Here is a 27,343-nt window from a genome sequence, read left to right as displayed (position 1 = left end):
CAACCTGTGCAAAGAAATGGTAAACTCCTTCACCATTTTTGCCCTTGAGTGGACACCTTTGATGTACACCGTTGAGTGAAAGGGCCGAGTCTTCATTTTCCTACCACTTTGGTTTCATATTTCTAGACTTCACAAAGTTTGAGTAGCACAGTTGAGGAAAACTAACACCTGCAGTAACCCATAGACAATAAACTGTTGAGTCCCATTTAAAAAAAAAAAGGGTCTCCCTGGTGGCACAGGGGTTAAAGCCTCAGCTCTTTCAAGCTATCACCAGCCACTGCAGCCTGAGTTCGAGCCCCAGCCAGGGGGCTACCCACATGGACAGCAGACCTCTCCTGGCTCACCCGCTGCTCCCCTCAGCAGTGTATTTCAGTAGATCTGCCTGTTCTGTTCCCCACTCTGTCTCTGGTGAATTCTCTCACCCCCCCACACCTCTGGCCTGTACCCCAGCTCTTGTATGCATAAATAAAAAAAATAAATCTATTTTTTAAAAAAAGAAACGGTCAGCACTACTCGTTTTCCCAACACTGTCCAGGCGCAGTACCAGGGAGGCCTTCATGTAATCCCCCAACTGGGCACTACGGGCTGCTGAGGCTTCTTCACAGGCATCTCTTGTCCAGCATCTGCACTGAACTAGTTTGCTCCATGTGGATAAAACTCCTCTGAGTTCCTGAATGTGTGTGTGGATGCACAGTAGGAGCCTGATACATACATGTTTATGGAATGAATTAGGTGTTCCTTTGGGGTTATTAGGATCCAGTTTGAAATGACTGTGTTTTAACTCCTGTCTCCCACTGGTTTTTATTTTCCTTGGGCCTTTCTTATTGTCTGGCAGTTGTTCTTTCCATGGTCTAGATGATTCCTGTGTGATAGAAACTAGGGCTAGCGTAGTGACATCTCAGTGTTTTGTGTATACAAGAGTTACAGTGCTTTGAGGTAGACTGAGATGCTATTTGAGCTGACTCATTCCTAACTAATTTTCCATACCTCATATCATTATCATCATATTTTCTTTTCTGAATAATCCTTAGAACTGCTGTGGAAAGCAAGATTTTTTTCTGTCTCGTCCATCTCTCTAGTTCTTCACCTAAAACTGTGCGTGGTCTGTAGGAGGTGAATGGATGAATCCTGTTCATTTCCCTCTAGAACAATCTGCTCTTTCTGGCAAGTTATAGTCTCCTGTCTCACACTGTTCCCCAATACCTGCAGCTGGAAAGAATGTTCTATACCCCATGAGCAATGTCCACTCATGATTGCTTGTGAAATTCTATTGTTGGTGAAATTATAGATCCACAGCTGTAGAAGTGAGAACCCTCTTAAGGGTGTATTGGAGTTAAGTGTACACTTTTTTTTTTCCATTTAGACAAAACTAGATTCTTGCACTAAGCATGTGCAACTCTGAGGGTGTTTGGGACTTTTAGGAGTGACAGTTGTGTAAATGACTGAGTAGGTTTAATCTGCCAAAGAAAAAGAAAGAAATTACTCTTCCTGGTGAGTTAATATTTGTCGGTCCATCTTCCGGTTCCATGGAATAAATTACCTCTATCAAAGCCCTAAAGTAGATTCTCCTAGAGGTAAGAGCGGCATTAACAGAACTCAAGAGTGTGTTAAACCTTTTTTATCCACCCACAAGACTGATTTAAAAAAATTCAATGCCTTCATTCAATTACTATTTTTCCTAGTAGATGTATTTTAGAAAGATCACTTTTTGAAATAATTGTGTCGTGTCTGACTGTAAAGTCTGATAGGGTAGCCTCGCAGGGCTGTGGGAGGCAGCTCCACACGTCCCCAGGACAGGATTCCAGCAGACTGCAGTGTGGAAGGAGCCTCCTAGAGGTTAGCCATGCAAAACTTGCCAGCCTTAATTAATACCCCTTCCTCAAAAGGGTAGAGATAATTAGGGTTCCAGCAAACACAAATTGAAAATGAACAAAAACAATATGGTGTGGCCACTCAAACCTTTTAGAGAAATTTTAGATTAAGAAAAACAACCTCTTAATGCTTTTTATTTTTGAAAGGTGTTAATTACTTAGCATTGGGTGCCTTATTGAGAAGTGCATTCTACCATAGCTGTCCGTGCAAAGGCGTCATTAAAACCAACAATTCTATTGCTCTAGAAATCTAAAACTCAGAAGTTAATTTTCTAGTAAGTCAGTTGGAAATTTTAAAATTAATTATTAAAATGACTCTGGTGTTACCTAGAAAATATGAAGATAACCCTCTACTGACCTGCTAGCACGGTCCCAGGTAGGGAGGTAGGGAATGATCCAGTGTTTATTTTGTACTGAGTCTCTAAACCTATGTCTGAATTTTATAGGAAGCAAAATATGTCATTTGGTGGAACTGAAGGATTAGTTGTGATAATTAAGGATAGAATGTTATTCCTAATTTTATAGCAAGCACACGATAACGCAGAACTTTTAAATTATAGGCTTGGATGAAATGTGGAACAAAGGACCTGCATTGGCCTCTGTAACAACTGACATAACAATGTGATAATTATAACCTACACGTTAGCCCTCACACCCTCCAGGGTAATTTAATGAATAGATTAACAAGCAGCAAAAAAGAAAGGGACTAAAATGTACAAAGGCCTGTTTCGTGCCACATACTGTGCTAGATACATAACTATTACTGGCTCATTTAATTCTCATAATCACCCTGGAGTGTAGATATCGTCTCCTATTTTATATGCTGAACTTCTGCAACATTGTAAATGCTCCTGATCACCCAGTGAGAACGTCCAAATTAGCACTGACTCTAAATGGTGCTATTTTACTGTACTGGGGTCACTCTGCAGTGCCAGCCAGCACTGGGTAGGTGGGGAGAGGGCAGGAGGCAGACAGGCAGCTGCATCCCAGCCCCCCACGAATCTTTACTCTTTCTCTGGGCTCTCTCTGGGGTTCTCTTAGGGTCTCGCCTCTTCTGTAGTCACTCATCCTCTTGTAGCTGCTCTTCTCTGAGTGATGCCACCCTTATCGCCCTTATCTAGGCTCAGGGGTGCACTTACGCATGCGTGCACCCCCCCCCCCCCCCCGCCCTGTACGCCAGGTGTCCACAATCAGGAACCCACACTCCCGAGTACCTTGTGCATTAACATAACCAAGGCCACTGGTGATAGCCACAGAGGCTAGTGGTGCAAAAGGCTTGATAATTCCATTTACCCTATACTCTCAATTACAGCACAGTGGGTATATGGACTTGGAATGTTTTAAGAACAAACAGTCATGATATCTAATAAAGGAACTATCATTAAAAGCAACAGACTCCATGCACAGATCAAATATCACTTGCTGTGGTTCATAATGACCTAAAATGAGCACTCTATTTGGTTTTTCTAATTATTTTTTTATTTTGACATTTATCATTTTTTTAGACAATATTTGCTTCCCCCACCTCCTCAGATTGAGTCCCATAGAGTTTCCTTCCCCAAGGCACCTGTGCACCATCACCTCAGTCCCCTGTGCTCCTCCCTCCCTCCCTCTGATCCTTCTCCCACCTCCTCCCCTGCAGGATGTCTCTGGTTTATAATTGTCTGTTTTTGCTTTGTTATGTTTTGTACTGTTATTATTATTATTATTATTATTTTACACTGATCTTATTTGGTTCCCCTATATTCCTGTTATAAGTGAAACCATCTGATATTTTTCTTTTTCCTTCTGGCTTATGTCACTGAGCATAATTCCTTCTAGCTCCATCCACATTGCTGCAAATGGCATGAATTTACCTTTTTTGATCACTGAATAATATTCCAATGTGTATATGTACCACATCTTCTTGATCCAGTCATCTATTTTTGGGCATTTGGGTTGTTTCCAGGTTTTGCCTATTGTAAATAATGCTGCAATAAACATAGGGTTGCAGGTGCTCTTTTGAATCACTGTTTTTGTGTCCTTTGGGTAGATCCCTAGTAGAATTGCCGGATCATATGGTAGCTCCATTTTTAGTAGACTGAGGAACCTCCAGACGGCTTTCCACAGTGGTTGGACCAGTTTGCACTCCCACCAGCAATGCAGGAGAGTTCCTTTTTCACCACATCCTCGCCAGCATTTGTTGTTGCTTGATTTTTTGATACGTGCCATTCTCACTGGTGTGAGGTGGTATCGCAGCAGCACCCTATTTAAAGTTCTTTTGATGCTGTTTAATCCAAAGATGTTTCTTTCATGTCCTCTTTGCTCAGTGCACTTTGAGAAATGATCTGCACACCCGCCTAGTGTTTGCCACAGTGATTGACTCTAAAATTGTCACAATTATTTTCAACATGCCCAAAAATGTTCATGTGAGAAATGTGTGTTGTAGACACACAGATGTAGACATGGAAATTGAAAACTGCTAAAGTAAGATTTGACACCACTAAATAGAGGAATTATATGTCTATATTATCGATAACACAGAGCCATTGTCACTTTAGCTTCAGTTCCACATTTATTTCAATGAAATCATCCTTAGCTAATACCGTCCACATTTCATATTATGCAGAAACAGTGAAGTGAAAATTGATGTTGAGCTGCATAAGTTTACTAACAGCTTCTTACGTGGATTTTGATGTTAGTTAATGATGGTAAAACCAACGATACTATTTATTAAGCACTTGCTGCATGCTAAAGGGTGCCATGTGCTCGTCAAACATGACGGCAAGGAGCCCTCACAGCTCATCTGAGAATTGGACATTCTTTATTCGTTGTTGTTGTTGTTGATCTAGGTCACTCATTTTATTTTATTTTTTTTTTTATTTTATATTCCCCATACAATTGCAACCCTGATTTTGGCCCCAATCCCTCCTTCCCCTCCCCCCACAAAGAGTGTCTCTGGTTCATAGTTGTTTGTTGATTTTGATTTTTTTCTTTCTTATAGTTACTCTTTTTCCTGGTAGAACTGGACATTCTTGTCTCTGACCAGAGGAGAGAGTTGAGCTTAATGAAATTAACAAACTTGCCCAGAATTTCACTTTAAACAGAAGTCTAGTCTGGGCATTTGATCTGTGTCTGTCAAAGGCCAAAACCCATGATTTAAATTAATTCTTTATGCTGCTTATAGTTAGATACCATTTTTGATAACAGACTCTATTTTTAAATGAACAACTAACATATGGAAATTTTTCCCTGTTTTCTTTTTTTCCCTCACAGGGAACCAAAGTTCTGCAGATGTTTATGTGGTACCTGAACCCGAGGCAAGTCTTCGATCTTTCTCAGGAAGGACCGAAAGACGCGTAAGTCTGGGAATACTCGCCGTGAAACATACTCCCTTTAGGCAAGTGAGAAGCCCTTTCCGCTTAGAGCCAAGCTTCATTTCTTCATTACTCTGTGAATTCTTTCCTGAGTGTGTCTCATCTGCCTTCTCAACTTTACTCTCTTTACAACTTCATCTATCGTTTCCCTCTTGATTGGGTTAATTCCTTTCACCTAGCTTCTCAGTCGTTAACTCAGCGTTGGCTCATGATTACTTCTAGTGCCTGCAACTGTAGATGATTAGCAAGCCCATGACCTGAGCAAGGGTCCATTGTTTCCTGTGTGTGCATGTACAAATCCAGAGACGTGCTAGTCCCCGGAGTGGAGTGTTTCTGTGTGCAGAAGCACCATATCTTTTATGAGTATGTTTGAATTAGAGGTTAATGTGCCTGTGCATTTGTGTTCACTTGAGACAGAGATTGATTAATTACACCTATAGCGTCCACACCAGAGTGGGGGGACATTTTAACTCCCACCCGATCCCTTTCCTGAATTTTGTAGGAATTTTTTGTTCCTGTTTTTGTTGGAAGTGTGGAAATTGAAGGTTTAGCTATCGGTGGCAGTACCCCGGAGCTCCTCTTTGGGGTTCATGGTAGTTAAGAACAGATGTTTCTGCCGTTGTCTGATTCTCATTTGAACACCCATATATTTAGAGAGTTTGGATGTCGTGAACATTAGAATTTAAAGATACTAAATATTTTCAGATAAATAGCAATATCGGGGTAAAGAAACATCAGTTCAGATAATTTCTAGAGAAATGATATTCCTGGTTGAAATGTATAATGATATATTTTAGGCATTCAGCATAACACTGAACTTAAAAGTTAATTTCTGCCATTCTCTTAATCTGTGATGTTCTTTGCTACTAGAGTTTGCTGTACGACATTGGTACTTTTTCTGCAATAAAATATACTGAGGCAAATCTGCTACTCTGGATTTTGCCCTTTTGCATACTTTATTTAAAATGTTATCATTTTTGTTAGACTCTAGGGAGACACTCGAAGGTCATAAAGGACATGGAAAGAAGAAAATATTTTCAGAAAAATGCTGTTTCTTTTAAATTTTCTAAAAGGGAGTTATGAATAGTGTCATTCAGCAAACTTAGCAGTCATGGTCCAGGAATATAAAGGGGGGGCAGGATGTCAGTGAGGCAGTCATGCCAGTTGGGTGTCCTCTCCCACCTCTGGGAAAGATTTCCCGGGATTAAGAGTGGGAAGTACTGGTCTGGAAAATCAATGGACGCAGGAAAGCTAATAAAATATAATGAGGAGAAATATAAGGACTGTTGATGGCCAATTTGTATGATTTTTGTTTGTGAAAGAAAAGAGGGAGATGATGGGAAAAGAAAAACAAGGAAGTCACAGCCCAGAGGGAAAATAATAAGTTGGCACATTAGTAGGAATTACGGGAACCGAAACTCCAGGACATCCTAAACTCCCACTTGATGTCAACCTTTTAAATGTTTGCTGCCAACTTCTGACCCAGTTGTTGGAGCCTGTCCTCCCGGGATGCTCTCGTTTTGCTAATAATGTCCTCGTGATTCTGCGCTTTCTCCAGTGGACACCCCGGCCCCAACCCTCTTTTGCTGAGGGTTTTCTCGCTGCGATGTTCAGAGGCATGTGCTTTTGTTCACGCTACCTTCTAATTCCTCTGCAGGCTCGAGTTGTATAGGAAAGTGCCAAATCTGCGAATTCTGGCCTGTGGAGGGGACGGAACGGTAGGTCCTTGAAATAGAATCCAGTTCTCTCCTTTACCTTTTGTTTTCCTGATGAGAGTTCTCTTTCTTCATTCCTACCCCAGAGTCCTTCCAATCCCCTATCCTCTAGGTTTCACACTTGATTTTTGTACATTATGTTTTGCTCCCTCATCTACAAGATTTCCTTTCCTGTTCCACAACAGGGTTCATTAGAATGAAGGTTATATAAATGAGTAAATTCTATTTAAAATGCTGACTTATTTTCACTTGCTCACAATTATTAAGGACAAGTGTGAGGGTATAGTTGAGTGATTGTGACTTTTCAAGTAGAAATGAAGCTTAGAATGCTAACGTTGGTTTCACGTAAAGATCATTGATTGATTCTACTTGTTTTCATTTTTGAAGAAAAGATGGTATTGGGGTGAAGTTCAGTAGTACGGATGTATTTTTTCCTGTTTATTTGTTTTATCTGTTTCTTCATTTGACTTTTACTTAGGTTGAGAATTGACAATCATGACATTTAGATTCTGCTATCAAGTATACTTAGAGCTTGGTCTCATAGAATCTAGGATTTTATTATGCCTATCTTTGGCTTTTTCCCTAATCTTCCTTACTAAAACGTTTTATTCTCAAATAGCAATGAAATCTTCTAATTCCAACTCTCATAGTGAATGAGTACTTAATACAGCATTGGATATACCTTACATACTAGTAAATGCAACTGGAAAAAAATACAATAGTGTGAAGAGGAAAATGTTTTTCAATTAGGGAAATGCTATTTATCATTCTTCATTTTCACTACACACACTGTTAGCTTATAAGATTCATTATAAAGTCTGACTATCCTGTTTCACTTTGTTTACCCTAGTGTTTTCCAAAATTATTTGACCATGGAATCTGTATCTCCCCGTGGCAATTAAATATCAATCAACTGTACTGTTCTAGGGGGGTATATTTAGGGATATGCTAGTGTGGAATTTCTCAACTTCCTTTAGTAAGAATTACATCCAAACTAATGCTTTGAGCGCATGCGCATGCACGTGCGCACACACCCACACTCACACCACCCCCCACCCCCGCATACACACGGACACACCTGGCTCAGCTGTTCCCCCAGGTTAGTTATCTTTAATAAAAACTTAAACTCATTGTGACCCTTTCCTGCAGTTATCCTCCTTATTTTAGAGCCTGCTCCTTCCTCTGCCCCCCTCTCACATCTTTTCTCCTCTAATCTCAGTGACTAGGTAGGTTGAGGATATACCTGGTGTCTCAACTCATAGTTCGTCCTCTTTTTTTTTTAATAATTTTTAAAAAAGATTTATTTATTTGTACAAGAACTGGGGTACAGGCCAGATGCATGGGAGGGTGAGAGGATCCACCAGAGACAGAGTGGGGAGCAGAACAGGCAGACTGACTGAAATACACTGTTGAGGGGAGCAGCGGGCGAGACAGGCGAGGTCTGTTGCGCCATGTGGGACCCTCACCGGCCAGCCGGGATCGAACCAGCACCACACAAGCTGCACAAGCTGTACTGTTGGGGTTTCCCTGCCACGGGCAGGACCTGCCACCTCTCTTCTTCCCCTTCACTTTCAAGATGGGCACAGGCAGTGTGTTCTGGGCCCTGTGGTTCTAGGCAGCCTCTTCCATTGGATAAATATTTGAAAACATTTCTAACTAGTTTGATGAAGAAAAGAACCAAAAAAGGGGTGTTCAGGAAAGGCAGTGGCTATATCCTGTGGGGGATCCACAGAATCACCTTTGCCATTGGAGGCCAGTAGGCAACGTGTGGCTGATGTGCAAACAGCTTTAAAAGAGTGTTTGGGGTGAAAACTAGGGTGCTGGGGAGACCTGGATCCTAGTGACCAGATGCTCATCCTAATCTGTCAAAAATATTCCATTTCTGACTCTGACTGGAGCTCTGTCACTGCACTGGCAGGATCCTGACAGTGACAGGGACGCTCGCTAACTAGAGGCTGAGCCCCTCTGCCAACCTGTACCTGAGACTCGAGCACTATACCCCACTGGTGAAGCCAGCAGCTCTTCTTCATGAATCTGTCAAGGTGCCCCCAGAATCTCTGCCCCCACTCAAGATTGAAAGTTCCCTATTCTAAACTTAAGAAGCTAAAAATATCACATACCTTGATGAACATTTCATAGACCCATGTATCTTTCACCAAAGACCTTATTTCACAAGGTAAAATGAAATGAAACTTGGTCCACATGGGCAAGATAAGCAAGGATTTGATGCCCAGGGACCAGACTGATAGGTGAGGGTACTGAGAAGACAACCTGTTCAAAAGCATGCACAGACTCCAGAGAAGCAGGCTACTTTTATTTCAGGCATGCCCAGTGCAAGGGGCCCAATGTCAGTGTCTAGCGCCTTTGTGAGTTATAGGAAGGAAGTGAAAACTGAGGTCAGGAATGCAGATAAGGCCCGTAAGAGGGAGAAGTACCTGGAACATAGAATAAGTAATATTTAGCTTTTGGACAACCCACTAATCATGGAATACTCATCAAGGAGGTGCTAGAGAGGACGGAGTAAGGAAGCCACATGCCCAGAAGGGAGAGAGTCGTGGCTCCAGGGTGTTTATGGATACTCGAATACCGTAAGTGCAATGCCAGTGTACACAGTGTTGTTTAACATGGATGCATCTTGCATTGCTTTAGAGAAAGAGTTCTTTGGCTTCAGTATTACCTACTCTAATGTTCTGTATTAAAAAATACAAATGGGCAGAGCGCCGTGATGTGTATCTCCCTACGTCCCGGGGTGGGAGAGGCGGTCCTGCCACATGTCTGTGAGCACTGGCACAGCCCTTGACCTGTCCAGAGAGGTTCTAAACCTGCACAGGGTTACATCTGGATCTCCAGGGCTGTTCACCGCTGCAGCATCACAGTAGTACTGACAACTGCTGCTTGAGAGTGTGATGCCAGCCACATTTTTAATCTTAAGCTTTCTAGAAGGCACTTTAAAAAGTTAAAAGAAATAAAGTGTAATTAACTTTATATTCTAGTTTATTAGCCCAATGTATCCAAAATATTGTCATTCTGATAGGCCATTAATACAAAAATAATCCGTGTGCTATTTTATGTGCAGCGGGCACCGTCTCTGAAATCCGGCCTGTGTTTGTGCTTTGGGTTAGCCGTGTTCATGTGCTCCTTCTCCACGGCAGTGGTGGCTGTTCAGTGGACAGGACAGTCGTGGTCTCTGTGCAAAGGGTTTTCAGAAACTGGAGGTGGACATGCAGCTGCAGGTCCAGTGGGCTGGTCGCATCTTTGATCTGCAGGCAGAGAATCAATCAGCAGCCCAAGAATGATCTCAGATGTTCCTGTTTACAAACTAGAAGGTCCCACTGGTCATGTGGCAAAGTGTTTCTCTCCCCGTCCTTGGGCACAGTTCCTCCCCTCCAGCCTGAGGCTGCCACCCCGGTTTAACATCGAAGAGCTGGGGAACTGAGAAAGGCAAGTGCACCCCTCCCCTCTTTGGGGTGCCTTAAGGTGTAACATGGTCCTCACCTGTGTGGCCCTGAACTTGACACTTGGGGCTTGACCAGCACACCCACCTTTAACTTTTTTCCAAAAACCTGGTGCTCAGTTGACTTTAGTAGCCCACTTCATGTGTATTTCTTGCTCAAATGGCTACATTCTAAACAGCAGGCACCCCAGCGCCCTGATTTCCTAGTCACAGCAGGAAAAAAAACATTATTTCCCTTTCATTGCAAGGGGACAGTCCACACCCCATCCCTCGGCCTCTGTCCAGCCACCTGTCTCGGGTCCTCCTTCAGGGGCATCCACAGAGATGTGGGCATGGGGCCTAAATCCACATTCGGTTTCAAAAAGCACCCCCTGGCTCTTATCTTGATTTCTTCAGGGCCAATTTTAAACATTCCTTTTGACATGTAGTGACTTCGTGAACTAAGAAAGAAAGTATCAGTTACAGTCTCAAAAGGAGGAATCAGCTCACTTGTTAGACAGGAAGACCCAGGCGTCTAATGCTGTCAGGATCACTTGAGTTTTCAGGATGAGAATCCTGAGCTTTTCTGCCTGCCTGTGCTGGAAGCAAAGGCCACACACCTCTGCTTTGTTCAAGAAGATGTCAGTTCTCTGTCCTCTCCACCCCTCTGCTGCATCAAGTCCGTTTAGCGCAGGATACAAACATCTGTTCTTGGGAACTTCCAGGGACAGCTAAGGCCAAACGTGGACAGGAGGTGGCAGCATCGGCCAGCTGTTGCTGCAGCGGAGACAGGGCTGGGCTGCCCAGGGCCCAGCAGGACCTGGTGTCCTAGCTTGGCCAGTCCTGCTCTTTAAAAATGAACAACGATGTAAATATATATAAATAAAAATAAAATTAAAAACAAACAAACAAAAAACAAAAGCAGGAAAGACTCTGCTCACTGCTGTTGCCGGGAATTAAAAATAGTAATGGAAGGGCTGCTGCATGTGCAGGTGGTGATGACTCGGAGAGCCGGGAAAGCAACAGAAACACAGGCCCTGCCCATGAGCCCAGGGTCTGGACGTGGAGCAGGTACTGGCCCCTGGTGACGGGCAAAGAGCCTCCTGCAGCAGCGTCGGGGCTTTAAGATCTTTGACATAGTTTTTCTCTCTCTTTTTTTTTAAAGCTATATTTATACAAGAACTGGGGTACAATCAGAGGCGCGGGAGGGTGAGAGAATTCACCAGAGACAGAGCGGGGAGCAGAACAGGCAGACTGAGGGTAGCAGCGGGCGAGGCAGGAGAGTTCTGCCTCGCTATGTGGGATTCTTCCTGGCTAGCCAGGACTCGAACCCGTGCTGCAGAGGCTGCAGACAGCTTCACAGCGAGACTCTCAACTTGCTGCGCCACCGGGGAGGCCCTAGTTTTGCTCTTTTAAGGACAGAAGTGTGATAACGTATCATGACTCAAAACCTTTTTATGTCTCCTGCTGTTGTAAGTGTATTAGTTCCCATTCCCTTATTTTATAGTGTCCTCTACCCCACACACCTGGCTCTTACTGTTTTTCATAATCTGTGGGAAAAAATACTCCTTGATAGGCTGGCAGAGGTGGCATCAATTTTTAAACTTCAGGCTCAACTTTTCTTTCTTTCTTTCTTTATTTATTTTAATAGAGGCATGCTTTATTTATTTGTTTTGCTGGTTTGTTTGTTTGTTTTGTTTATACATGCACTGGGTACAGTCAGAAGCGCGGGAGGGTGAGAGAATTCACCAGAGCCAGAGTGGGGAGCAGAACAGGCAGAAGGACCGAAGGACACTGCTGAGGGGAGCAGCGGGCGGCAGGAGAGGTCTGCGCGCCATGTGGGACCCTCCTCCGGTGGCCGAGGAGCAGCCGGGGATCGAACCGGCGCCGCAGAGGCCGCGGGCAGCTTCGCAACCCAGCGCTCAACCGCTGCGCCACTGGGGAGGCCCTCAACTTTTCTTTAAGTGAAGAGTTAGGAAGGGAGTATTTGCTTCTAAGAAACTGGACCTTATAGAAGTGATTAGAACCAGGAAGAAAAAAGTTGCGCAATCATAGTAGCTAATGTTAATTTAGCATCTCCTGTTTGCCAGAATGTGCTGACCTGTGCTGACTGGCGAAATACCCCAGGAGGCAGATGCTGCTGGTATCCTTGTTTTACAGATGTGGGACCTTAGATTAGGGACTTCCTTACACTCGCCTGACTCCTGCCCTTCCCAGACCCATAAGTCATGGAGCTCTGAGGAAGCTGGTTGTTGGGGTCTTGACGGTGTAGGTCCTGGGCAAGCTGTGTGGAGGAATGATAGAGCCAAAGAACTGTTAGTCTAAACTGGTTGCTCATCAGACAAGAAAAAGTAAAAAGAAATTCGTGCTGTGAAAGGCAAAAGGATTTACTGACCCCAAGGTGAAGTAATGGTGAAATGCTAAGATTACCTGCTTGTATTTGGAGGAAGTCAAATATGTTCTTAGGTGACTATTGGAAAAAGGAGATCAATGTATCCAGTTTGATTTCACATCTTCACTGAGCTGGTCACAGACAGGTAGGTGATAAGGAATTGATAAGAAAGGACAGATGCTTTATTCATACCAGGCTTGCATTTTCCTTGTCTCTGTGGCCAAGTGTCTCGTGGGGAGGGAGATGGCAAGAAATGCAGGGTCCTGAGGCTCAGACACTTGGTGGACCTTAGCCCAGTGTCACCTGGATTCCTGGCTACCTTCTCGAGGGAACAAACAGGAGCAGAGCTTGAGACGGTTTGATGAGAGTGGGTATGCCCCTCCAGAGGACTGTTAGATTCATAGATTCATGGAAGCTTCTGGACTCTTCAGACTGCTTGGAGATTATTTGTATTTCATGGAGTGTGAAATAATCCCTCGACCTTTCCATCCATCCCGTGATTGTTGTCCCGTGATTGAGGATTTTTCTTTTAAGATTAATTTATTTATTTATTTATTTATTTATGCAAGCACTGGGGTATAGGCCAGAGGCCCAGGAGGGTGAGAGGATTCACCAGAGATAGAGCGGGAAGCAGTACAGGCAGACCGACGGCAGACACTGCGAGGGGAGCAGCGGGCGAAACAGGAGAGGTCTGCCGCACCATGTGAGAATCTCCCTGGCCGACCAGGAATCAAACCCATGCTGCAGAGGCTGCAGACAGCTTCACAGCGCTGCGCTCAACCTGCTGTGCCACTGGGGAGGCCCGATGGAGGATTTTCCTTGCAGGCTTATCTTCAGAGGAAGTTTTTGGTCTGATCCTTCCCTTTTGTCCTCTGTGGTACTCACTGGCCTTTCCAGTAGTGTGGGTGCTCTCCAGGACTCCACAGACGTGAGGCAGTTTTCTGTAAGTGACTAAGGCTCCTGTGCCCAGGAGATGGCAGGGTGTTTCTGGTAAGTTGCTGACCTGGCAGAAGCTGGGGTGATTTATGGGAGAGAGTCTCTGGTCTCAGCCTTCCTTGGGCCGAGGCCTCAGGCAGCCGTTCTTCAGCTCTTCCCAGCCCGAGGGGCCAGGCGCAGACACAGCCTGTAGCCAGTAGGGAGCGCTGCTTGACTTCCTTTTACCCGACAGAATCCAAACTCTGGGCATTCTCTCCTAGCCCTTTTGTTTGTTTCTGGTCCATGGAGACTGGGTTTTCTTTTCTTGTGTCTAGAGTGAAATGGGGTGTTGGAAGTCTGAACTCGTACATGACATTATCTTCACCAAGAAAAGATATTTTAACTAAATATTAGAAATGTTCTAATTTAAATCTGCCTGAAGGAAAATAGGCTGACCTGTGAGTACAAGTCATAAAGGGGAGATTGAATGATCATCTCCAGAGAAATGTTGAAGAGACTGCTTGCTCTCCCTTCTCCATATGGAATGTTCTGTTAGATTTCTGTTAAGTTCCATTGTTAAGTTCAGTGAGTGAGTGGTCCTCCGAGGGCTGTTTGTGTCTGGAGTCAGTGTTCCCTGGTAGCTGAGATTTCTGAGGTCTCACATGCTTTGAAATGACTTTTAAACCCCCCTTCTTATAGTTTGTTAGAGGCATCTGCTTGTGTGTGTAGTGGGTGCTGTTACTGAGGAGCCGTGTCTAGCACATTCATCAGAGCTTTTTAGCAGCTGGCTCTTTTTTTTTTTTTAACTTCAGTAGCAAGTTTTGATAATATTGGGTGTGGAAGAAAAGCTACTGCCGCTCTGGGCTCGACTCTATGGACTTGTCTAGCGTAAATAAATGCACAGTGTGGGAAGACAGGAGCTTTTCTGTGCCTTTACTGGTTTGGATCTTTGGTTTACCATGTTGGGTGAATCTTGTGCTCTGTCCTTCTAGAAGACAAGCATGAGTTTACATTGCTTGACTCACAGGCACATTTTACATCCTGGGAAGTAGTTGTAAAAGAGAAAGTGTCATATCAGTCAAGGGACTTGATATGACTCCCATCTTACCACTTGTAATTATTTAGCGAGGAGCAAATTATCTGACCTCTGTGATGCAGTTCATCTACAACTAAACTGAATTTGATGAAATGATTTCTGAGGTTTCTCTAATACTCCAGAGTTTCTACAAGTCTATCCCAGTGCCTCCAGGGTGCCCCCCTGGAGGCATACCCAGAACTGGCTTAATTCTTTATTTAAAGCTCCCTAGACCCCATGGCTAAGCTGGTTGTCTTTTGATGTTGACCTGCCTGATTTTGAATGCCAGCTCTACTCCATAAATAATGTGACAAAAAAGAGGTCCCTGAACCTTCCTCATCTTAGTTTCTTTAAAATGAAGAAGAAAATTATATTGGTCATATAGGGCTGTTTTGAAATTTAATATGGGTAATTTTTCTGAATAGTTACTATAAGATACAGCCCTAAGTATTATTTATTATTTTTTTTAAAGATGAAATTTATCTGTTTTTTTTTTAAGATTTATTTATTTATTTATACAAGCACTGGGTACAGTCAGAAGTGCTTGAGGGCCAGAGAATTCACCAGAGTCAGAGCGGAGAGCAGAGCAGGCAGACTGACAAAGTACACTGCTGAGGGGAGCAGCGGGTGGCAGGAGAGGTCTGTGCGCCATGTGGGACCTTCACCTGGCCACCAGGGATCAAACTGGCGCTGCAGAGGCTGCAGGCAGCTTCGCAACCCAGTGCTCAACCGCTGTGCCACCGGGGAGGCCCCCTAAGTATTATTTATGGTTGAAAAAGATGAAACAGGAATATGACTCTAGTATATGAGTATCTGTTTTATACCTAAACTTATAATAGGTACCACGTCCATCATCCATAATTATGTTTTCATAATGTTTCATTAAGAGGAGGGGAATATAGGGATATTTAGGAAAACACTACTAATTTCTAAGATGATACCATAGAGGGTAATTGTGTAATGAATGCTTACATGAGAGAAGAACGTTATATACATTTTAATTTAAGCTATAAACAACCTTGTGAGGTAGGCATGATTATCTCCGCTTTGAAAATCAGGTAAATGAGTCTCAATGAGGTTAAATAATTTAAGGTTATGTAGTCAGTAAGAACTAGACTTGAAATTCAGTCTGATTCTGAGTTTTGATTCTTTCCATTGCCCTATGATATGTTGCTCCCTAAATTTTAACTGTCCTAAATTTTACTGTCGATCTTCGGGTAAATATACAGAAGAATGAGTGTAGATTTGCTTTTATGATAGCCCATGTCCCAGACAAGACTTGCTCTTTTGAAACCACCTGAAATAAGTGGTGTTTCTCTTCCCTGGCTGCTGGATTAAAACATCTACTTTGAAGAAAAATGCAGCCATTCTGTGTCATTTTAGAGTCACTCCCTGTCAAGTTGTCTTCTTAGTAACTTATCTATCTTTCTTATCTCTCTTCTGGCCCCCAATATGTCTGTAGGTGGGCTGGATCCTTTCTATTCTGGATGAACTGCAGCTGAGCCCTCAGCCCCCCGTCGGGGTCCTGCCTCTGGGGACGGGGAACGACCTGGCTCGAACTCTCAATTGGGGAGGGGTAAGTACCACGTCAGGGGCTGCCCATGGATCCCCCAGTGCACAGACCTTCTGTTTGAAGGGGAAGATGCTGCCCTTGTCCAAGGAATAAGCTAGAATTCAGAATCCAGGTGCCCATCAACCAGATTTTATCTGGTAACTTCTTTAGTTTAAATTTACAATGAGCAGAGGAGGGGGGAAGGTTGGCATGCAAAAAAAAAAAAAAAAGCAAAAAAAATAAAAAACAGCTGGGGGTGGATGGGAGGTATTTGGTAATAGGCCTGGGGATTTTTGGGGTATCTACTAAAAGACAGCGGGTAGGGTGGCCTTGCGTCTTCATGTAAAATAATCAGGAAGACTTGAATTGGTCCTGACCCTCAGCCCCGGCCAGAAGAGTGAATCTGGTTCTAATGTATAGTCTTGGCTCTCTTTGTTTTGTTATTTGCAAAATGCATCAAGGGTCATGGCAGAAGAGCGCATCCCTGCAGGCAGTGTCCTTGGCTATGCTGGTTTTCTCTTTGATTCCTTAGGGCTACACTGATGAACCTGTTTCTAAGATCCTTTGCCAAGTAGAAGACGGGACGATTGTACAACTAGATCGCTGGAACCTCCACGTGGAAAGAAATCCTGACTTGCCTCCAGAAGAACTTGAAGATGGTGTATGTAAGGTTAGAGCATTATTTCTTCAGCAGAGGGAGCCCTGGAACACCTGCCTGAGCCACAGGAACTGCAACCTGGCTTGAGAGTCATGTGCTGCTTCCTTCCTAGGCAATCAGCCAATGATTCAGCTCTTTGACTTCTAAAGACTAGGATTTCCTTCCTACCTGCATCCAGAGCTCAGGGAGCTGTTCTCTGTTCTCAGCTTCCATACCAGAAACACATGTGTTTGTTTTCTAATCTTCCAAGTTCATTCCAAACTCATAATTTATGAGAAGATAAAATTCCAGAGAATGTTCTGAAGCATCAGGCCCATGGTATTTCAGGAGAAAGGTAGCCTGAGCTCCTGGTTTTGTATACCAATGTTATTTATATTTAATAAATATGAACTAAGTCAATTTGATCACTTGGTTAGGACTTTTTAAGATGCCTAAATAAATGTTTTGACCTAATGTTTTTCCATCAGTGATTGGGCTTTGATATTATCTTTGCCTTTGATCTTAACTTCTGAGTACCTTAAGGAAAACGTTTTATTTACTCTCTCAGTCTTGCTAATTGCAAAATAAACAGAATGCTGTAGCAGAGGGCTTGAGCCTTCTGCCACTCTACAGCAGTGTTCTTTGATTCTCAGAGCTATGGTAATGATTCTCCAGGGCAAAACTTGAGTTTCATTTCAACTCAAGAAAAGGAAGGAACGGAATGTAAACATGCCAGTATAGACCTTCATTGGGCATGTCTTTCTAAGTATTGGCCTCAATTTCAGATAGATTTGATAGGTTGCTGAGTTGTTCCTCCATATTGCTTTTTCACTCTTCTTATAGGCCAGGGTTGTATAACTTTTGGATGCATAGGGATCTTCATGGGTGCCTGTTAAAATGGAGGTAACAAGGCGCAATCCCAAGAGTCTGATAAGTCAATGCAGGAGCCCAGGCATCTCTGCACTTCCATGATCCTGCTGTGTTGCCTCACGCCATTGCTGAAGTCAAGATTTCATGGATGGTTCAGCCTTAAAACTGATAATCATTTTATACCACCCAATGCCCATTTATTCACTGCATTCATTATCTATGACCAATTGTTATAGATTCAGATTCAAGTTTCTTATTTGACTAAAATAGGCTGAAACATGTTTTGTCTGGACTTCATGCTTTTACATCTAAACCATGAACCAGACATTACAAGATTTTGCTAGTAGATACTAGCTCAGTTTGTAATGTCACAATGTTATCTAAACAACAAGTATCATCTTGGGATATGATAATTCTTTTTAATGTATTTGACATATAAAAATTAAATAGAAAACAGTGAAAGTAGGAAAAAGTGTAACACATGGAAAATTTAAGGACTTTTCCCCATTTCACTTGGAATGGCTTAGCCCTCAATAGAAATCTATATTTAATTTTCTTCTCAACCGCTTAAGAAATGGAAAAAACTTGGTGCAGTCAGAAAATATTAATCTAAATAATTAAAGGGCTTTGAAAGTAGAGTTTTAAAAAGATGTATAGGAAATTGAGACAATTTTTCCTGGAAAATATGAATAAGAACTTAATAACAGCCTAAATTGGGATATTTATTTAGGGAATGGTGACCAGATGTTCTCTTAAGTTATCAGTAGATGCAGAGACATGGGTTAGAATTGTAGCCAAAAGAACATAAATGGTAGAAACGAATGTATCTGCTTTTGGCAGGATCAGCAACCCTTGCTGTCATTACTAAGACTTGGTATTTTGTTTAAGTGCGGGAACTGGACATTCTCAAAGATGAAGCCAGGAGAGTGAGACAGGATCTTGGCATTGTTCTACGCGTATAGTTTCTCTCCCTGTTCTCCAGTCAGTTGTAACCTTTCAAAAGGCTGATATGACTTCTAAATCATGAGACGCTCTGTCTCAGGGCCTTCCATGGGAGGCTTCATATTTTATTTTCCATGAGAGATGAAGGCAATCCAATCTCCTCTTTTAATTTCTCTCTTGTTCTCTCTCACTATCATTTAAGGTTCAAGGTTCTTACTCTAGTCAAAGAGAACATTTACTACCCGAGGGTAGCCACTATGAATATGGCGCCCCTCAGCCTAACAAGGTCCCTTTATTGCAATACCTGCAAAATGGCTCTCATCTAATAGCTTGTTTTTGAACCCCATGTCTCCTCTACTATCTAACATTCTTGGGTATACTATTTGAGTTGATGTTTCATTAATGAATTAATTAAAATATCCCCAGTGTCTTCTATGTAAACTCCCTCTGCTTTGGGTTTTAACTGATCTTCCCCCTAGAGACAGCTCCAGAGACACATGTCTGGCTTCAAGCTTTATTTTTCTCTTTCTGCCTGGTCACACACATTTTAGCTCTACTTTTGTTCATCATTGCAGCTTCCTCTGAATGTTTTCAATAATTACTTCAGCCTTGGATTTGATGCCCACGTGACACTGGAGTTCCATGAATCCAGAGGTGAGGACAATTGCCCACTTCTTTCAGTGGGGGAGTTTCCAGTAGGTGTCATTCACGTTCACGTTCACTTGCAGAGCACTTGAGCACTGTCGGTGTCCTTCCACGTCCTTTCATTTTAACCTTCATGATGACCCTGGGAGCTGCTACAGGTGGGACCTGGAAACCTAGTTGTGTACAGTCTCAAAGGTGGTAAAGGACAGGACCAGCTATCTAACCCGGGTCTCCGGACTTTAGTTTGACTAGAAACTTTGAAGTTAATGAACTGCTAAGAAGTGAATATTCTTTCACTAACATTAAGATATGCAGAGCTGCTCTAACTACCAATGAACTAAGTCCGGCAAGACCACTAAAATCTGGTAGCAAAAACAAAGTCCCCTGCACTAATAAGGGATATGTGGCATCTTAGAACAATGAAGAGGCAGTAGGTAGTTTATGGTCAAAGACAAGGGTATGAATGTGATTGGTTTAGCTGTGGAAGGTGCTGGAATCCCTATTGGATGAGATAGAACTGTGAATAAGACTGAGTGGTAATTTCAGGTACTAAGAAGAGGAGTCAATTTTAGGGGAGCAAAATACTTTTTGAATGAGCAGTTACACTAAGTGATGACATATGGCTAAGTATTTCATCAAAAACCTATGTGATTCAGAGTTTCTGCTTTGAAGCTCCAGTCTTTGGCCCTCACGCTTGCTATATTGGTCTCTTATAAGAGCTTTTCTTCTTAATATAACTATACTATGCTTCTCTGTGTATGTCTGTCTCTGTAGCTGTATCTGAACCTCATCCCTTGAGAATATTGATGTATAACTCAAATAATGCTAGACTATATGTTAGGAAGTAATTTGTGACATAAAGGCCTTAAGTGAGGAATTATTTCACTTCTTTCCCTCCAGATTCTGCAAGCACATGTGTGTTTTTAACTATTAAAATTTGAATACACACTATTTAAAGGTAGCATTTAAAAGTTCAGATTCCAATAGTAATGCAGAGAAAATTCTGCTAACATGTTTGTACATGAAAGGTCAGGAGTCAAACCAAAGAATTGAGGCTATCAGAAGACAAAATGCTAGTGAAGTGTAGGCTGATACTTCTCCTACTGAAGTCAGCAATTTTGGTAGATTTTACTTCCTGGTTTCAGGAGCTCTTGGGGGTCAAATGCTGTGTCAACCGAAAACAAGACCAGTGGGAGAGAGAGCTTAAGTCTGGCCTTTCTCTCTGATCACAGATAGGAACTCAAATATCAGACACCACCAGCCCTCCTTCCCCTGCCCCCCCATACACACAGGCAGCTCTTGGAGATTAGCTGTTCAAAGGCTCTGATGTTAGGGCCACATCTAGAACCTGTTGCTCTTCCTGTATTAAGGAGATTAATTTGGGGAAGTAATGGAGGTTTCTTTCTCCATTTTCTTTTTTTTTTTAAGATTTATTTATTTATGCATATAAGAGCTGGGGTGCAGCCCAGAGATGTGGGGGGTGAGAGGATCCATCAGAGACAGCGTGGGGAACAGAACAGGCAGACTCACTGAAATACACTGCTGAGGGGAGCAGCGGGCAAGTCAGGAGAGGTCTGCTGCACCATTGGGTTGCTCCAAGGCTGGCAAGGGATCGAACTTGTGCTGCAGAGGTTGCAGATTGCTTCTTAGTGTGGTGCTTAACCCCTTGCGCCATCAGGGAGGCCTTCTTTCTCCATTTTCTTACCCCAGTTTTTCTTGTGTTCTTCAGGAAACTCTAGATCTGGTCTTCCTAATAATATCCTTAAGTTTCTTAGCAATTCTGGTAAAGTAATACAATTATCATAAATGCATGGATATCCCAAAATAGACATCCTGGCCTGGAAAGAGCTCTGAATGAGTAAGTGGCAAACAATGAGCTTATTCAAGTGAGCCTAATATTTTGTCTAATTTATCTGAAAGTTACCTTAATGGTATATTTCCTTGTCCACGATGAAACTTCCTCAGAGTGAGAGGGAGGCAGAGAGAGAGACAGCAAGGTAGGAAGATCAGGTTTAAAAGAGAAATCTTGTGGGAGGTGATTTAAAAAAAATTTTAATCCATGGAACGATTATATTTCATTGTAAGGAGGAATGTGCAGATTGTGATATATTATGTATCTACGTAGTTTATAAGTGTGTGATTATAAAACAAATGGGCTGAAAGGCAGTAAATATTAAGCTTTGCTGAGTTCGTTACGAGACTTAATATGGGAGTTTTAATGCAATGTGAAATGGAATCACGAGCATTTGCCCTGCAGGTCAGCCAGAGCCCTTGAGGAGAACCAGCTCTTGAAGGGCTGATCAAGAAGTGAGTTCATTCATGAGGATGATCTAGCGTTGCACAAAATAAATATCCACAAAATAGGAGCCAGATTTGGCCCCTATCTACACTAGAGCTGCAGTCCTTCTATTATCTGTCCATCTATTCTTTTTGTATTTAATAAAAATGACTTATGATAGAAGCGTACTCACTCAGGCTAATATTTTTTCCACCCTCTTTTCTATTTATTTGTATTTTCCCGATATTTTTTACCAGGATAGTCAAGAAATCTAAAGCTCAGCTGCAGAAGACAAAGGTAGTAAGGCCACCTTCTCCAGAGAGGGACTCATATATTTTTGTTGGTAGAGAGTGAGTGGCTGTTCTTGAGCCAAGAATCCTCACAGTAGGGACTTCAAACTGTTCTCAAAGATAGCTGCTCACAGATTGAGATTTTGTGACAAAATCTGTTGTTGTTTGCCATGAAATCCTGGGTGGGGCGGGAGCACTCAGAGCTTCATGACAGCCATGGCTAATAAAAACCAAAAAACAGACTTGGACAGAATAACCCCTGAGCTGTGAGTCAAAAAAAGTACATAGAACTTAAAATTGGGGGAGATGTCAGTCTGTCAACATGGATAAAAAATATTGGGCTGTCGGGAAAGTCATGATACATTTATTTTTGAAAAACATGGAAAAAAAACATGTCATGACTTTTCCGACAACCCAATGTTAACCAGTAAAGCAAAATTTTTCAAAATTTGATTGCATAAAAAGATTTGGCTTAGATATGAGATGTCCCATTAAATTTGCAGGAGTAAGAGGCAGACTTGTGTGTCACTCACTACATTGTATTTCTTTTAGAAGAGATCATTAAAATGACATTTATTTTCAGACAGCTTAGAACTACCAGTAGGAAATGAAGCAAGTAGTAGATCATCTTAACATTTTGATTGACTTTATAGGTAAAGAATGCAGACATAGGAAGTTTGGTTCCTATATTTGATCAGACAGAAGTATACTTCATCTGATTGACAAATAGATATACTTTCTTATTCATTTTACAGTGGTTAAAACATGCATGGTTGAACTGTTGCTGCTTGTGAATCTGAAAGTGAAATCTTTTGGAACAGAATTTGGAGATGTAATAGGTTTATTTGTCATTTAATTGTCAGTTGGAATGTGGCCACTACTTGGTCCTTATTGCATTATGGCAGTACTCGAGGAGGTATAGTGGACATACCCCAATCTATTAATGTATCTCCTGTTAACAGTGATGGCGATTATCAGGTGGCAATGCTCATCTTACTCGACCAGCTGTAGGAATTAGACTTTCAGTTTTTGGACACAAAGGATACTAAATACATCAAACTTTTAGTTTGAGATTTGATTTAAGTTTTACTGCCTCTGTAAAATTATTTATTATTCAGAGAAGTTGAACCTTAATGCTACAAGGTCAAGGAAATACAATTATGACAGCAAAGGAAGTAGTATTTAAATTTGATTTAATATTTACCATTTTCACTGAATATACACAGACAAGCAGATCAGCACATTTCAAAGGATTATGTATGTTTCTTGGTCCATGTAGAGAAATGACTGATTTCTCTAAAAAGTGTTATTTGCAATGCTTGCAAAATCCCACCATCACTATCACTGCAAAGGGCATACCACCAGACTCTTGTCTAGGTTTTGAGGCTCCAGCACTGTTTGCCTGAAGAAGCTTCTACTGTCTGAAATTGTCTATCTGATCATTCTTTCTACCCTGAGCCTCTGCATGACACCTACTCATGATTTAAGATTCAAGTGTGTATGGTTCGCACTTCCTCTTTGTACAGCATTTACAAAATGATATTTACTTTTGATTATCTGGCCTAACCCTCCCCCAACCCCCCCAAACTCCATAAAGACAAAAGACCATACTCTGTTTTTATGTCTGTGCCCAGTTCACCGGCTGCTCTTAATAAGTGCTTATTACAGCACTTACTAATTGGGAGCAAGGTCACTTATATAAAAGATAAATAGCAGTAGAAAGGAATATATATTGTAAGGGGAAGAGTAGTTTTATAGGCAATAAATAATATAGGAGTTCAATGGGACTGTTGGCAGGGAAAAGGTATCAGGGGAATTTTTCCAGAAACAGTAGGAGGCAAGTCAACTGAGAGATAAAAGAGCAGGATATAGACAAGAAATCAAGTGGGGAGGGCACTGCAGACAGGATAGCAAAGTAGGGAGCAACAAATGAGGTTATCATAAAGATGGGTTGGATGACCAGTTAATAAATAATAGAAGACTTGTCAGTGGTGTTAGAAAAATGAAGATAAGCTTGGTACAGATATTTGTCCTTAGCAGGAAATGATGTTGGAAGGAAAGATGTTTTAATATATGCAATTTGAATTGCATGTGGCAGTGTAGCTGTCCCCTTAGACTGCTGTCACTGTGCATGTATTTGTGATAATTCATGTCTTAAATGCGGGTAACTACCCACTGGAGAGAATATGGAAGAAGTGTGAATTATGTGGGGTTCAAACTGGATTTGACTTGAATCTCAGTCATTTATTTTATTTTTTTTTTAAAGATTTATTTATTTATGCATACAAGAGCTGGGATATAGACCAGAGATATAGGGATGAGAGGATTTACCAGAGACAGAGTGGGGAACAGAACAGGCAGACTGACTGAAATACACTACTGAAGGGAGCAGTGGGCGAGTCAGGAGAGGTCTGCTGTGCCATGTGGGTTTCTCTCTGACTGGCTGGGAATTGAACTTGTGCTGCAGAGGCTGCGGATTGCTTCCTAGTGCAGTGCTTAAACCCTTGTGCCACCAGGGAGGCCCCTCTCAGTCAAAGTAGAAAATAGATGAAAGGAGTGTGATAAAGATATGAGTATTGAATTTGAATGTGTGTATTTTTAAGAGTCCCAAGTGGAAATTCTGGTCAGTCTGGACTAGGACTTAGGGGGCCTTTCTCGCATACATGCAGAGGCATCAAAGTTCTTAGGCACAACATGCGAGCAATAATCTAATTTTGAAAACTTCCAAATATGCCTTGTCCTGTGGAATGTGTTGAGGGCACATTGTCATTTTTTTCACTCCACTTTTAGGTGTGAGCAGTTTTAGTTTTTTAGTATCTCGTCAGAGACTATCTGGGCTAAGATTACTTGAAGGAAGTCAAAATAGATGCATGGAGTGTTTTTTGATCAGTCATTCTACATTTTAAAGTAAGGAATGGCATTTGACAAGGGAAACCTTATAAATGTTTATATTTATTTATTCAGACTGTATTACTGCTTTTCATTTATGTCACTAGTAATTTAATGTCATATTTTCAGGAATACAAATGGTAAAACATGCTGATTTTTTTCAACTACTTCTGTGCTTTGATGTAATTTAAGCTTTTTTAAATTTGAAAATGAATCATCAGATTGTTTATCTTATGTTCTACATGCAACACTGAATTTCCATAAAAAATGCTGAAGAGCACCATTTTGCGTTTTCTGCGTGGGCATGGATTTGTGCCCCATTACACATATTTGGCAGGAGGCATCCTGTCTGTGATCTGGTAGATTTGACTCATAAACTGTGATAACCTTCATGTGTCCATACGTTTGCAATACCAGAAAGTTTGCTTTAAAATTATAATGCTCTCACTCATAGCAGGAATCTAGAAAACTCAAATAAGGGACCAGGAAAATGAATAACTGTAAGAAAGTGAAAATCAAAATCAACAAAAAACTATGAACCAGAGACACTCTATGGGGGTTGAGGGGCAGGGAGGGGAGGGATTGGGGTCAAAATAAGGGGATTGCAATTGTATGGGGAATATAAAAATAAAATTTATTTTAAAAAATAAAATTATAATGCTTACATGCCAATTAATAAAATGCTAAATGTCTCAGGGGGTAAATTAATGTTTCATGGACACTCTTGAGTGGACTTGTATTACTTGGGCTCTTGCAGAACTTGATGCTTAGGTGGAGATAAGAACAGTAAAATTGCACACTATTAATCTCCAGGATTTTTTAACTATGTTCTTTCCTAGGGACATAATTATAGGAGAACATAAGGATGGGACTGCTATTTGCAAGCCCCAGAGAAGGGAGCGTGGAAGGATGTGTTGGGAACTAAGCAAGCTTTGAGACCCTTTGCAGCACCACCCCAGTCACTGAATGTGACATACATACAGAATGCAAATGCAGTGTGGATGTTTGTGCACCAAGCACCATGCATTACTGTAAGCAGAAAGCAGGAGGAAACCATGGTGATCCAGTCACCCGGCACTTCCTGGCTTTTTTTTTGGCAAACACATTTGGAAGGTTGTAGGATTGGCTTAAAGTAAAACTCTAGGAGTAATCAACAGGGGTCAATAAAGGTGGAAGAGGAATAAAAGCTCAGTTAGAAAGGGGAAGGAATGAGTCCATTATGTTAAATAAATTTTTGTGCTGTACCATACCATTTCAAGACTGGACACTAACAGTCATGCTGAAATGATTTTGAAAAGAATTTAAAGCTAAACTACATGAACAATTACAGAAAAAAAGCAGGACTTTAGGATCCCATTCTGATGACACATGGGCCATTGCACTGGATATAATGATGGGATTAACCTATTAAATCAATGGAATATCTTATACCCAGAGCTTTATCATCCTTGTAAGTGGATTACATCCAGGATCAAATCATTTAGATGATTTAGATGATGAGATTTGGGAAGTTTGAACTAATGGGATTTAGATGGGATTTTGGGTTTCCAGTTGATGCTTTAATAGGATGAGCTCTTTGTGGACCTTGGAAGGAAAAATATGTATTTTTCATGTGTGAAGGTTGTGAATCATTGGGGCCAGCAGGTGGGCACTTGTCTGAGAATCTTGACCTCCATGACCTTAGGTATTTTGTGTCATGCTTGATGGTTTGCTACTTCACTGGTAAAAGAACTCTGTAGATATAATTAAGATTCTTCATTTACTGACTTTAAGATAGGTAGATAATCTGAGAGGATTCTATAGAATACTATGGGCCCTTAAAAGCAGAATGGGAAGGTAAAACAGGAAGTCAGCAGATTTGAAGTTTAACGACTTTCATACCATTGCTGACTTTGACCGTGGAGGGGACTGCTAGCCAAGGGATGCAGGATGAGTCCTGTAGAAATTGAGAATGAATGCAAGTCAACAGCCAACAAAGAAAAAGATTGTCAACAACCTGTGTGAACTTAGTAGTGCATTCTTGCAAAGGTCTCTCAGTAAGAACCAGGCAGGCTGATATTTTGAGTTTGACCTCTAAGACCTTGGGTGGAGGACCAGGAGAGCACAGTCAAGATTCTTGACCCGGAGAACTATAAGAGAAAATGGTGTTTTATGCTGCCAAGTTGGCAGGAATGGAAAGCTACAGTTAACATTGATGTCCAGTTAGGCTGTAAAATAGGCTAATGGTGCAGACCCAGGCAGTACAGGTTTAAATCTCACTATTTCACACCTCTTCTTGTGGAAGGGGAAGGTGGGCTCTCCAGGAACTGCAGCAGTAAGTCATGGATGCTTTCATTATTGGGGTCTTGGGATACTTTTGAGTGTTGCTAGCATTGCTTGAGAATGATCTTTCATGGATTACCTCATACTAATTAACAGACTCAAGTTCCTTAAGGAACAAGAGCCCTTAAACTTTCTTAATGGCCCTTCGCCACATCTGTATG

At 41.8% G+C, this 27,343-nt stretch overlaps 1 protein-coding gene across 2 annotated transcripts in view; it reads left to right on the top strand.

Annotated features, from left to right (window-relative positions):
- The window catches only part of DGKI (diacylglycerol kinase iota), a gene marked incomplete at both ends in the record, with an annotated part of 370,310 nt that overhangs the window by 203,417 nt on the left and 139,550 nt on the right, over positions 1-27,343 (top strand). For both annotated transcript variants that reach the window (XM_084229448.1, XM_084229447.1), the window contains 5 exons: positions 5,127-5,209; positions 6,885-6,945; positions 16,220-16,333; positions 16,842-16,979; positions 19,334-19,412. In XM_084229448.1, coding sequence (XP_084085574.1) covers positions 5,127-5,209; positions 6,885-6,945; positions 16,220-16,333; positions 16,842-16,979; positions 19,334-19,412 — 475 coding nt within the window. The remainder of the gene's footprint in view (positions 1-5,126; positions 5,210-6,884; positions 6,946-16,219; positions 16,334-16,841; positions 16,980-19,333; positions 19,413-27,343) is intronic.

The sequence above is a fragment of the Talpa europaea genome (genome assembly GCF_964194135.1).
Source record: "Talpa europaea genome assembly, chromosome: 3".
NCBI lineage: Eukaryota > Metazoa > Chordata > Mammalia > Eulipotyphla > Talpidae > Talpa > Talpa europaea.
This window is presented reverse-complemented; position numbering and strand designations above follow the sequence as displayed.